At 38.8% G+C, this 13,479-nt stretch overlaps 1 protein-coding gene across 2 annotated transcripts; it reads right to left on the bottom strand.

The window, feature by feature from the left end:
* Positions 1-610: 610 nt before the first annotated feature.
* Positions 611-12,898, bottom strand: LOC113065672 (zinc finger protein 217-like). Of its 2 annotated transcripts, none has more exons than XM_026237119.1 (6): positions 12,641-12,898; positions 7,195-8,852; positions 6,100-6,222; positions 4,642-5,973; positions 2,353-2,473; positions 611-2,265 (listed from the first exon to the last, which is right to left on the bottom strand). In XM_026237119.1, the coding sequence occupies exons 2-5, from the start codon at positions 8,501-8,503 to the stop codon at positions 2,364-2,366; spliced, it is 2,874 nt and encodes a 957-aa protein (XP_026092904.1). In that variant the 5' UTR covers positions 8,504-8,852; positions 12,641-12,898; the 3' UTR covers positions 611-2,265; positions 2,353-2,363. The 2 variants fall into 2 exon arrangements, with proteins under 2 accessions (XP_026092904.1, XP_026092903.1); XM_026237118.1 differs by having other exon boundaries at positions 12,654-12,898.
* Positions 12,899-13,479: the final 581 nt, after the last annotated feature.

Below are 13,479 nucleotides of genomic sequence, written 5' to 3'. Positions count from 1 at the left end.
ACAACTGTAAATGCTTGGAGGACAGGCTCCGAGCCATGGATCATGACAGTACCGACCTCGCTCTCTTTATTTGTGTGTGTGTGAGCGAGTGATCCATGTTGGTTAGTGTGCCTCAATTAAAGCAGCACATTAATATAGAACACAAACCTAAACCTAAACAGTTACTTACACATTATTTAAATCAAAAGTTGCATGTGTTACCATTGTTAACACACTGTGAACTAACATGAGCATTTTTATTTAAAACCTTTAAAAGGGTTGATGTCTCCCTCTAAAAATAAGTTTTAGTCAATGCATTAACAGTAAACAATGAGATTTCATTAGGGTTACTTTTTTTTTTGCACCTAAACATCACGAAAGCTACACACAACTAGATCATAAAAAGCGTAATCTGTCTCGATCTTCCTAAGAACTTTTATCAAAAAAGAAGACTAACTAGCACTTCACTGGTAGTTTGTATACAGACTATTTGTCTTGTAAACATGTACAGTATGTTTAACGGCACATTTTAAGCATATGACATAAGTTTAATTATACAATAAATATCCACACTCAAGATCAAAGACAAAATGATACTCAGATGAAAATGAAAAACAGAATCTGACTTTTCTTCCAGTTTGCACAACTGCTTTATTCTGCCTCTAGAGAGGGCCTGAGCCCTTTAATACACCTGGCTTAATAACAAGGTAGGTTACAAGATTGGAAATCCAAACTACACAGTCTGTTAAAGACCAAAAATAACAGCATCATTCATGAAACATTGGACGAGACCAGCGGGACGAAAAAGCATCTTGGCCTTATTGTTTTTGCATGCCTTTGGCGCAATCTGACCACAACAAAGAAACTCTAAAGAGAAAGTCTTCAGTGAAAGTGCAAAAGAAAAATTTAAAATGGGAACAGGTACACCCTAGAGAGAAAAGAAAAACAACTACAAACACTTGTAGACATTACGTTCTAATCTAGACCAAACTACCTACACAAACCCAATTCGGTGCGAGTCGCAATACTGAGCGGAAGCGAGGACAAAAACCAGAAAGACAGATCGAACCTGCCTTTAGCATCAAGCAGCGTTGGTTTTTGACCAAAGTCGAATAGAAATCCATTACCACTCAGCCTAACCGATCTATGACTCACAGGAAAACTAAAAAAGGGGCGATTCATCATTGTGGTGTGAAGCAAACGAAAAAATTATAATAAAATGGTTCAAGTTGATCAATCAAATATGATGCATTTGCTTAAGCTCAGGAAAGCCCCTTAAATAATACAAAATAAGTTAACTCTCCAAATCTGAAGATGTTTCTTCAGAGTTAATATAAGGAACGTGAACAGTAACAGAAACCATGACGAGCTTAAGCCACCTTTCCACATACAACCTAATAAAGCAACACACTTGTCTGAAAATAAATACAATTGATTATTAAGTAAAAAAAAAAAAAAAGACAATAAAATTCTGGAGTTTGAAAACGTAACAATCACATCAAAAATGCTCACCACATATTTGGCGGAAACTGCTCAGCAGTGGATGCGCAAAATCACAGTTATGTTTCTCATCAGTCCTGAGGATCCCGTTGAATGTCTTTGTCACAGTGAAAGAGGTTCCACGCAGTCCCTGCAATTCTTTATTTGACTTATACAACAGTACAGTACGTCACCATTGCTTCAGAAGTCTCCGAGACGGTAACACAGCAGCTAGATTTTGTACAAATGAGAAGCTTTCTAACTTCGGAAACTATCGACTTCCCGTTCTGTGCATAGCATAAAGTTAACCTGCAAAAAATGTGTTAAACGTTAACAACTCAGGCACAGGAAAGCAAAAAAACACAGTGCCCCCTTTATTTATTTGGTCAGTGCCATCCACTCATGTACAGTATTTAGGCTTTCAATAAAAAGTAATGGAGGCACTTGCTGGGCTTGTGGTTTGATTATTAGTATTGAGGCCATCATCATAAACCACCGACCCACAACAGATTCACAAGTCGACTGTCATGCACAGAGTGCATCTGACGTTCAGCTTCGTGTTAAGTGCACCGCAGATTAATCTATTGCCATAATGGAATGCAAATTGAATCAAAACAACACTGTTCAAGGCTGCAGTCCAAGTTGGTTCTCAGAGCTCAGGCCCGTATCCACAGTACATCCTTCCAACATGTCAATCCCTTCAGCGTTAGTGTCTGAAGAACAGTGAGCAACATCAAATCAGTTCAGCTTTTATCCCAGCCAAGGACCCCACCGTCGCCATCAGCGCTTAATCGGAGTATTTCGAAGCTGTGGAGGAGAAAGAGTGCGATTTAACTACTAAAACCAGAATGCAATACCTGTGAAAAGAGAGCTAGGTCTGCTGAAGACATTTACCCTGGATAGGTCTAAGAGCTCTTTTCTGAAGGTCCACAGCGTTCATTACTCAGAGGGCTGGTTTGGATTCTCCTCTGAGTCATACTTGTAGAGTAATGAGGGAAGATCAAGGACCTGCTCCCTAAAGAGAAGAGCATACGGGGTGGTATTCAGTCATGATCTCACTAAACAACTGCCAAGACCATTTAGGCCATGGTGAAGTCTTCAAATAATTCTTCAAAGCTACTGCCTTCATTTTCTTAAAGGATGCTAGAACATATTCTAAAAATAAATATTTAAAATAATTATATGCAGATAAATAGCCTTGACATGTGTCATTCACTTGTCAGATTAAAAAAAAATATTTGTCCGGGGGGGGGGGGGGGGGGCATATTAAATGCATGTCACCATTTACGTCAAATTCTTAAATTTGATCAATACATGCAGTTAGAATATGACACTATATGGTTGTTACCATTAAAATTACTCCATCTTTCCACAGTTCAAGAACACAGAAGATGCATTGAAAGTGGTATTTAGATGCATTTACTCAGGCTGTTTAATGAAGATAAGTGGTTCCATAAATGCTTTTACTCAAAATTGCAAATGCATAAGTAATGTTATTAGATTAAAGGGTTATTTCACCCAAACATGAAAACTAGGCAATAAATGACTTACACTGAAGGCATCCTAGGTGTATATGACTTTCTTCTTTCGGACGAAACTATTCAGAGTTATTTCTATATCGTTCAAGATGTTTGATGCCACTCAGCAAGTTTTGCAGGGCTTCAGTCCAAGAGAAGTTTAATAAAAAGTGCAGCCATTTAATTTAAAAAAATAATAATAAGTAAATAGTGTCTCACACAGCTCCGGAGGGTGAACAAAGGCATTCTTGTGTATTTTTTGTGTATTTTTAACTTTTAAAATAACTCCGACTGGATTCGTCTGAAAGAAGAAAGTCATATACACCTAGGATGCCTTCAGGATAAGTCATTTATGGCCTTATTTGTATTTTTGGGTGAACTAACCCTGTAATGTTTCACTTTTTTTGACATACAAATCTGAAATGTTGGAAAGATGCAATGGTACTTTTAAATATGTATTCAAGTCTCAAGTCTCGGTCTTAATGAGTGTGTCAATGATTCAACCGATTCTAGGGCTGTGCAAAAAAAATCGAATGAGATTTTCATGCACACCTCATCAGTAAAGACGCTCCTTTAATTGGAAGTATATCTCCAGCACGTGTGTTCAGATCAGGGTTGCCAGGTTTTCACAACAAATCCTGCCCAGTTGCTCCACAAAAGTCCAAAACTAATCGCGATTCCAGGAGGTTCCCAGATAAAAACAATTGCTTGCTGGGGTTAAAATATTCGTTTTTTTTTATGTTGTTTTTTTGGCATGGTTGTCTTTGAAGAATTCGCATTTTAGGGGCTAAATATCATGTTATTGGTATTGGGGTTGCTTCGAACCGCGGACATGAAAAACAACCGCAGACTTGGCAACACTGGTTCAGGTGGAGCGGCAGTTACTACACAGAGCCGTAGTCTACCGACAACTAACACAAAATCGCTTTCAAAATCAACTTTAAAAAATCGATTTTAAAATAGTTTTTGTGTAGATCGTGAGTGAATTATGGCTCGGTGTAGTAAATGCCAACCAGTGTTGCCAAGTCTGTGGTTGTTTTTCATGTCCGCGGGTCCAAGCGACAATACCAATAACGTGACATTTAGACCCTAAAATGCGAATTTTACCTAGTGAACCATGCCATAAAACTTATATTTTAACCCTGGAAACCAATTTTTTTTTTTTATCGAGGAACCTCCTGGAAACGCGATTGGGCTAGTTTTTGACTAGTTTTGAGAAGCAACTGGGCAGGATTCCTTGTGAAAACCTGGCAACCATGATCTGAACGCACGTGCTGGAGATATACCTCTAATTACAGGAGCGTCTTTACTGATGAGATGTGCATGAAAATAGCATTCAATTTTTTGCACAGCCCTAACGGATTCATACAAACATCTGATTCCTTCAATAAATGAAACCAGACACTGTTTTTATGAATGGCTCACTGAATCACTGACTCACCAAATTCGTTCAAAAATGATGAATTATTCAGCAACTCAAGACTGTTGTGTGTTGCTCTGAGATGCGTGACTATTCTGATAGTACAGTATTATACTTTGGAAACAAATACAAATACCAGTAAGTAAATTTAAATAATGTATAAAATTCTTTATGCATATCTTAATAGTAAAATCCATTTCATTTACCCATTGAGCAATTACCGACATCCATGCAGTAAATACTCACCAGAGACAGGTGAGGCCATGACAGTGTGGCTGGAACCTGCAGTGGTGGGGTGATAGAGTGAGGACAGGTTGTTGGGCGTGTAGGTGCGGAGCAGGTTGATGACATTCCAGTCGGCCTGCATGCTGTTGGGAGACGCAGTGGGAGTCACCTTAACTGAACCCAAGGGTGAGCTCGCCTGCAACGAGGTTTTTGCATTTCTGCTGGAGGGCACAATTTGGGTGAAATCCTCTCCAAGCCGCCCAGACGCAGTATGTAGAGGCTCAAAGGACTTGTGTCTCTTGCTAGACGGTTCGCCGAAATCCATTTGTGTCAAGTTTCGGAAGCGGTCTGAAAGGCAAAGCCTAGCTGGATCTGTGGGCCAAACCATTCCATTTTTGCCCAAGCTTGCCCTCTGATTCACCTCCTGATCCAGACCAGGCCTCTGCTTGGAGAACTCTCGATCAATTACCAATGGCACTTTTGATTTTCTGCTGGATTCTTGCTCTGAGTTTCTAGAAAGCTGGTCCAATTCCCTGCTCCTTTGGCCCTCCTGGTTCTGATCCCTCCAGTGATCTTTTGCAGGAGAAATCTTAGGCATCTGAGGTTGTTTTGGAAGCTTCTCCACAAGTTTTTCCGGCTGGCGCAATGGGGATTTGGTCCGACGGGGATGCTTCCTGTTGATGTGAGGCAAAGGAGTGACATCTTTGCCCTCAAGAGCCGGAGGGCAACCAGTGTACCGTTTCGGTTTCTGTGGTCCCCTGTATCCATTCTTCTTGGCATCCAACTTCTCCTTGTGGATGAGCTTTTTATGCATCAAGAGAACCTCAGGGTAAAGGGTTTCATAGGAGCAAGAGGTACACGTGTTGGTTGGTAACAGGCTTCTGGGTACTGAGGTAGCAGATACAGGAAGTGGCCCTTTGAGGGACAAATTCAATGGTGCTTCGGTAGCCTTCTCCTCCTCCATCTTCGGGTTTACCGGTAACATGTATTTTTTGTTGACCTCACCCACAGGGGTGTAAGGAGTTGTGACGGGAGAACTAACATATTCTTGCTTGACTTGAATGGAAGGACCTGTGCTGTTAATAACGGCTTTGCTCATGCCAGGATCGTGTTTAACACTGGCAGGCAGAGGTTTAGGAGCAAGCCATTGCTTGGCTGGTTTTAAGGCTTTTTTGTCATCTACATTCTTGGGAGGTTCAATGACCTTGATGATATTTCTAGCAGATGGTGTTGCAGGAATGTTCGGGATTTCTGTGAAAGGTTTGTCCTTGTGACGTCTGTCTAGGTGGTACCTCAAAGACGTTTTCTGTGCTGCAGCATAGTCACAGTATTCACATTTATAAGGTTTTTCACCTGTAAAATGAGAAGAAAGACGTCAATGTCTATATAAGACAAAGAAAATAAGCAAACTACTTTCATCCTGGAATACAAGCCATTGGAGACATAAAACAAGGCAAGATAATGCAACAAAGAGCTAACCAGTATGTGTCCTGAGATGAATATTGAGGTAATAGTTTGAGCGGAAAGTCTTGCCACAGTAACCACATTTTCTTGGAGCGAGAATTTTCAGCTTCATTTTTCCCGATCCATCATCACCTTTTTCTGTAAGAAAAGTGACTGGTTTAGTTTAAGCCTTAAATGATGCATGGTATTCTTGAATAGAAATTTAAAACTATAAGCTGCACTGAGGAAATATCCTTAAAGGGTTAGTTCACCCAAAAATGAAAATTAGACTGTTTTACTCACCCTTGAGGCATCTTAGGTGTACATGTCTTTCTTCTTTCAGACAAATCCAGTCGAAGTTATATATTAAAAAAAAATCCTGGCTATTCCAGTTGAATTGTCGTCAAATAAAGCATGCGCATTCATAATAAAATGTGCCTCACACGGCTCTGGGGGGTGAATAAATGCCTCCAAAAGACAAATATATAAATTCCAAAAGCAATAAACACTTTTCGGTCACTTCTGTTATCGGTCATATGCGAAGCCGTTAACATAAGATGTTAGCATTACGTGATTAGTGACAAACACGGAGAAAGAACAAAACTAAAAACGCCGGTCATGAATTAGAAGTACAAACCGAGGATGTGTGAGGCACGTTTATTATGAACACGCATGCTTTATTTGATCATTTGTGGATTGTTCAACTACATCACCCGCTGACTGCAATGATAGAGGTTGGAATAGCCAGGACAATTTTTTACATAACTCCGACTGGATTCGTCTGAAAGTAGAAAGTCATATACACCTAAGATGCATCAAGGTTGAGTAAAACAGTCTAATTTTAATTTTTGGGTGAACTAACCCTTTAAGCCAAATATTCAAGCATTTTCTCTGACCAGCAGAGGGAGCCCTAAGTTCTTCACTGGCATAAAAACATGCAATCGATCCCTTGAGACAGAAGTAGCTTCATCTGTAGTAAAGAGTGCTCATTTCTGGGTAATTACGGTGTACATCATTTGAAAAGATCACAATCTCAAGCGCTCTGTGGATCAACTTCTGACAGATGTTTTTACAAAGCAATTAAAAACGAATTAAAATCAAAAACAATTCTGAGCACATGGGTAATAATACCTGGATTAAAGGCGTCAACTGGCACTCCCTCTTCGGAGCCATCCTCGGAGTACTCCTCTGCTCGGTCAAGAGATGAACTACTACAAGAGCCTACGCTTTGGGCCCTACCATCTACAGGCATGGTGGGACTCTCTACTCCTCCTCGTTCCTTCTTATGGATTCGAGAATGGAGGACCAACTGATGGTACGTCCTGAAGATCTTGCCGCACTCTTCACAGTTTGTTGGCTTGTCTTTACGAATCAGACTTTTTTGCTCAGGTGATGGTGAAGGTGTCTCGCTAGGCTTGAGGTCACTTCGTAGGCCTCGTCTAGGTTTATCTCCACCATCAGAAGCCCAAATGGCTCCCAGTTCCTCTTTTTCAGAACCAGAGTCCTCGTTGTCAGAGTTGGAGTCAGCATTGAGCTCCTTGGCCAAGTTCGGACCTGCTGCGATCTTGCCTCTGGTGGCCAACTGCCAGGCCTGGTAGGTGTTAAAGGGATCAAGTTGGGATATCCAGCGTCCAGATGGGTGATTCTGTTCGTCTTCTTCTCTCGCACCCGAAGGATGCAATTGTAGGGTCTGCAAAAATGCCTTCTGAGAAACAGGAACCTCCTCATCAGGGTGGCTGTCGGAGGATACGTTCTCATCCACTTCCAGTTCACGATTGTGGACCTTGCTGTGCTCAGCCAGAACTTCCTTGTTCAGGAAAAAGAAGCCACATACCATGCACATTTTGTACGATGTGACCACAGGTGATGGGGGCTGGTCTTGGATGACCTCATTAATGGAGGCTGGGCTCTCCAGGTCCTGGTTTTTGTTTTTAGCCTTTCCGCCATGGGTTCTCATGTGGTTTTTAAGGAACCACGGCTCTTTGAAACGACGTCCACAGAGGCCGCAGCAGTACGTGAAAGAGTCCTTGTGTTTCCGCATGTGCGTTTCCAGCTCGGTCGCATCTGCAACGGCCTGGCCGCACACAACGCAACACAGCTCCTCATTCTTTTCCACAGCTGGGCAGGTTTTAGAATGAGCCCTTTCACTGGGAGTTAAGAATTCCGCTTCCACGCGCAACACTGCAGGAGCGTGGAATGTTGTGGGATGCTGAGATAGAAGGTGTGGTCCCAGGTCTTCCTGATGCAGGAAAGTCTCCTCGCAAAACATGCAGTCTAAAGGTAAGATACTTTCTGCCAACGTGTCTGGTTTTTCCACCACGCTAGTGTGGGGCGTCATGCTAGATCCAGTACCAGGCATGCTTGCGCCGCTGTGGTTGAGTATATCATGACCTAGTCCATCAGGACTTTCCACATATTGGATCAATGGGTGGGTAGGCATGTCAGCAGGAATTTACTTGGCTATTTCTTTCTTAATTCGTTTCAGTTGAAAGCTTGTATGATACAATATGAAATGTGAAAGAGGAGTCATTCATTTGAAATTCTCATGAAGGACATCATGCATTAGAAATACCAAATACTCATAACTACCGTGGAACACGCTAAATTTTTCCAAACACTTTTTAAATTTCAGCTCAGTGTGTATGCTAAGAGTTTCAGTAAACCCGTATGATCCATCCTGTGGAAGAGAAGCAGTCGAGGCTTGCCAGTCACTGCCAGGTAATGGGGCATAAACTCGATCAGTTGATTTCTTGTGATTCACACAGAGGAATTGTCCTGACAGGCAAAACCTGAAATAAAACAAAGACAAAATCAGGTGTGGCCAGTTCTCTGGAATGTAATCTACTCAGGACTACACATACAAATACAGATGATTACATTAACGGGGGAGAGAAAACAATTCATTAAAAAAACATAAGCAACCCCATAGGGCTCTAAATTTGATATTTAGCTTAAGTTTCTAAAGTAAACCGGAGTCAAAAGAAAAGTTGTTTTAAGTAACTACAATTTGTCATACAGCAAATATAACATGAAAAAATGGATTGGACATTTTGTTGTTATAGCAGTGTTGTTTTGATTCCGAATATATGCATCATTATTTAAGGGAACACAGACTGGTTAAAACACAATAGTAACCTTGTGTGGTTAAACATCTGGGCCAAAAGCCAAAAGTTATAATAGGAATTAAAAGTGATCTGAATTGGGTACAGTGTTAGTCTTTAATAATTGTACCCTTAAGGAAAAGTCCTCTTTGCCAAGTTATTCCAATGGGAATGTCACTGCACCATGACAAAGACATTTTATTAAGATAGATAGATAGATAGATAGATAGATAGATAGATAGATAGATAGATAGATAGATAGATAGATAGATAGATAGATAGATAGATAGATATACACACACACACACACAGGTTTGTATAAGAGATGCTGTAACTGGTCTCCATTTTATTGTTCTTCACAAATTTTAATCAACTTTATTATTTCACTAGTTCAATTTTAATTGTCCAGGAGAGTGACAAACCAACTTTTAATTGTACAAACATCCATGTAGCAATCTCAATTGATTAGAGGTCATAAAAAAAAAAATGCATGAACAATCATAATACATTATAAAAGTATATTATAAAAATAAGTAGCCATTTTATAGCTTTAATGCTGCCAACTAGCATTTGACCTTTAAGTCCTTTGATGTCATTTGTCTTGTTTACATACATTTATATATAGCAGCACATCTATTTCTGAAGGACCATGTGACACTGAAGACTTGAGTAATGATGCTGGAAATAATATTTCACAGTATTACGGTTTTCTTTCTGTATTTTTGATCAAATAAACGCAGCCTTGAGGAGTACAAGAGACTTCTTAAAACCAACATTAAAAAATCTTTCTGATCCCAAACTTTGGAACACCAGTGTAAATACATACACACATACATCGTGTCCAAATGCCTAATGAAAGTATTATTTCAGTAAATATGAATACATCACCAACAAAGAAAACACTATCTGGGAGCACACAGATCCAGCATCAACTTTAACACAACATGAAGGGAAAACCCTATTTCAGATCTTTCAGACAGATCTTCAGGGACATAACTGATGAAATGGCATTCTTTAGATGCATTACTCTGAGGCAACAGGAAGCCAGAGTCGTATGCCTATCTACAACTGTGTCCTTCACAATATCTGTGAAACCTCACTCATGAGGTCTAAGGTGGAGTCACAGCATTGTTCTGCAACCGTTTAGCCTATCTTCCATGCTGAAACAAGCCAATAAATATGAGGAACCACATTTATCTTTCTCTTAGGATATTATATAACTCCCAATACAAACTGTTGAAGCCTAAATGCAAGATCTTGCCAATCTTTTGAAACTGCACACAAAAGTCCTTATTTTTACAACACAAAGCAATACCTAAAACACACCACAAAAAAAAAAAAAAGGAATCAAAATCGCAATCATACAACACCAACAATCACCTGCTATTTCATAGATACACACAACTACTTCATCTCACTTTTAGGGAAACACACACACAGCTTTGCTAAGGTTAGGTACTAAAAAAAGAGAAATAGAAGCTGAAAAAAAGAAGAGAGACACGGAGGCTGAAAAGGAAGCTTTAGCACATCAGTTATCCACTGAATAAACACTGTTAAAAAAAAAAAAGCAAGAAAAAAAAAAAAAAGAAAACCATCTGAATTGTTTTACATTATGCAGTCATTCTCTAATGACATGCGTCGCCATGCTGATTTCAACAAACAATGCTGTTTGCTTCTCAGAATCCTTCAGATAGTAATCCAGAGCAAAGCCATTTACTTTCAGACGCAGAAAAGGTCTATTTAGGTAACTAAATAGTACAAAATGATAAAGTTATTGGGCCCACCTATGCTTGGGTAATTATAATAGCCTAGAACACAGTGAGTTGACATGCTGAAGAAGAAACAGCTAGAGACCAGCTGCTGTTTATCTTACTCTCTTGTTTGGGCTTTGCAATGCAACCTGTTCACAAGAATAGCGTGTTTGTTAGTCCCCAAACCATCCAAATTTCTCAAAAGAAGTTCTTAAAAAGAGACTGTGTCAGCTACACTTATAGCAGTGGACTTATAGAACAATAAATGGAGAGATGGCTCATGCAAATAACTCAAAAACTGGTTATTATAATAAAAAAAAAAATAATAAAAAAAAACAACAGTTTGCATGGTTCAAATAAACCATCATATGCATAAATTTAATTTGCTATATCATTGCTTATGTTTTATTTTGTTTTATGCATAGACTGTATGTATACAATGTTATGAGCACTTATAAACATTTTCTGATATAATAATTGAGTGGTGTTTTTTTTTTATTTTTATTACTATAATAACCTGTTTTGAGTTATTTGCATGAGCCAGCCGCTCCATTTATTGTTCTATAAGGCCACTGCTATAAGTGTAGCTGACACAGTCTCTTTTTAATAACTTCTTTTGAGAAATTAGGATGGTTTGGGTGCTAACAAACACGCTATTCTTGTGAACAGAATGCATATTTATATATATATATATATATATATATATATATATATATATATATATATATATATATATATATATAAAAAGTTAATGCAAATCATGTTTTTTTATGTAAACGCATGCATGAATGCACTTACAGAGACACACGGTATTCAAACACAAACTACTTCTGGGGTCATCACGTCGAGAACAAATAGAGATGTGGTGAAGGCTGCTAATTAAAACGACGGTTACCGACCTAATAAAAAAGTATCGGTTTTTCAAAAACATAATAGAAAGCATGCAAACGACGCGCGTTATAAACGAAATCACGCTTTATATAAATAATAATGCCTCGTGTGGAAGCGTGTCTTTAATGTGGCTGTAATTTCCTGACACGTGATCATTCTAACTTGATCAGCAGCTTATGTAGTTATTTTACTACATGCCTCCTCGCCAATATACCTGCATATGCCCTTTTTTTTTTCTTTTTGTTTCCTTTTTGGAATGCGATACAAAACTCCTCCCTAACTACAGTTAAGATGTTTTTTAACTACAGAACAATGAGATCACTATGTGGTCGTTGTATAGATTGAAGGAAGAAACAATACAAACAAGACGGAATAGCTATTCAAACAAATAATAAAAATAATAATAATATAAATTCATTATTATAACAAACTAGACCAGACTTATACAAAAGTCCCTTCTTCTTTGTAACTATTAGAATAACTTGTTTTGCTGTTAAAGCTATTATTGTACCACATAACAGGGCGGATATCAAAATACAACTTTAGAACTTTGTTTTTGGGGGATGGCTGAAACTTTTGTCAAGTTGTTTTCTATTCTTTCAACTTTCATGTTAAGGAAGAACACCAGAAGATCTCAATGCAAAACAAAACAAAAAAAGACACCAACTTTATCATCCTCTTCTATTTCGTTATATATCACAGAGGGGTCTGACTAAAGCGTACGTGTTAGTTCGTTAACTTTGGTGAGTTTTGATCAACCTGTGCTCGTGCTGATTATAAAAATTTGGCTAACGACACGCTAGCGATGAGTGATATAGAAAATAAGGAACTCACCCTCCATACCTACCATTATGTTCAGACTTCGTCAGGTATTCTTATTGTGTGCCAGCAATCAAAATAGTAACTAATGATATCTATGGGGTGTTAGTTTGGTAGCTTCTTTCTTTCTGTAAATCTGATTAGCTGAGTTAGCCAATTGTTAGCCGGACGAATTGCCTTGCTTTCAATGTTTGCAAATCACTCACTATGCAGCTGTTGCGTTCAGAGAGAGAGAGGGGGCGCGCTCCCGTGGGGAGCCGTAGATGTCTGATTCGTTAAAGCGCGGTTCTTTGTGATTCGGATCTTTGAAATGAATCACTCGAACTGGCCCGGGAAAAAAAAAACACTCAGCGTGATTTTAGAACGAATCACTCTAATGAGTCGGTTCATTTAAGTGAATCAAATACATGTTGAGTTTGATTCCCATGAACAAGTGACTCGTAGGATCCCGTTCTTTTTTAGTGAATCAAAACACTTATGAATCAACCAGTCCCAACGGTTACTCATCAATGTATCACTTTTTTTGTCGACTCGTCATGAACTAAAACTTTAATAAAAACGCCAATATCAAAAAAGCAGACGTGTTTAAAATAAAATGCAGTGGAAGTATTGTATCGAATTTGGTTTTATTAAAACATAAAAAAGTTATTCCGGAATTTTGAAATATAAGTATATTATTAAATATGGGCTCTGAATTAAGTGTTTATCTGAGCGGAACCAAAATGTTCTGGTAGACACGAAAATAAACTAAATATAAAAGTATTAAACAAAAATACTTTTTTAAGAGCTGGGTCATCAGTGACCACGCGGTGACGTAATATCATCCTGACGTAAAATAATTAATGAACTGCTTA

Source organism: Carassius auratus, chromosome 48, assembly GCF_003368295.1.
Source record: "Carassius auratus strain Wakin chromosome 48, ASM336829v1, whole genome shotgun sequence".
NCBI classification, from domain to species: Eukaryota; Metazoa; Chordata; class Actinopteri; order Cypriniformes; family Cyprinidae; genus Carassius; species Carassius auratus.
Note: the sequence above shows the minus strand (reverse complement) of the source record. Positions and strands in the feature narration are given on the sequence as shown.

Coding starts and splice junctions, on each gene's coding strand:
- LOC113065672 (XM_026237119.1), bottom strand. CDS start 8,503: ATGCCTACCCACCCATTGATCCAATATGTGGAAAGTCCTGATGGACTA. Junction 5,974..6,099: donor TCATCTCAGGACACATACTG/GTTAGCTCTTTG, acceptor CTCATTTTACAG/GTGAAAAACCTTATAAATGT. Junction 2,474..4,641: donor CATGGCCTCACCTGTCTCTG/GTGAGTATTTAC, acceptor TCTTCTCTTTAG/GGAGCAGGTCCTTGATCTTC.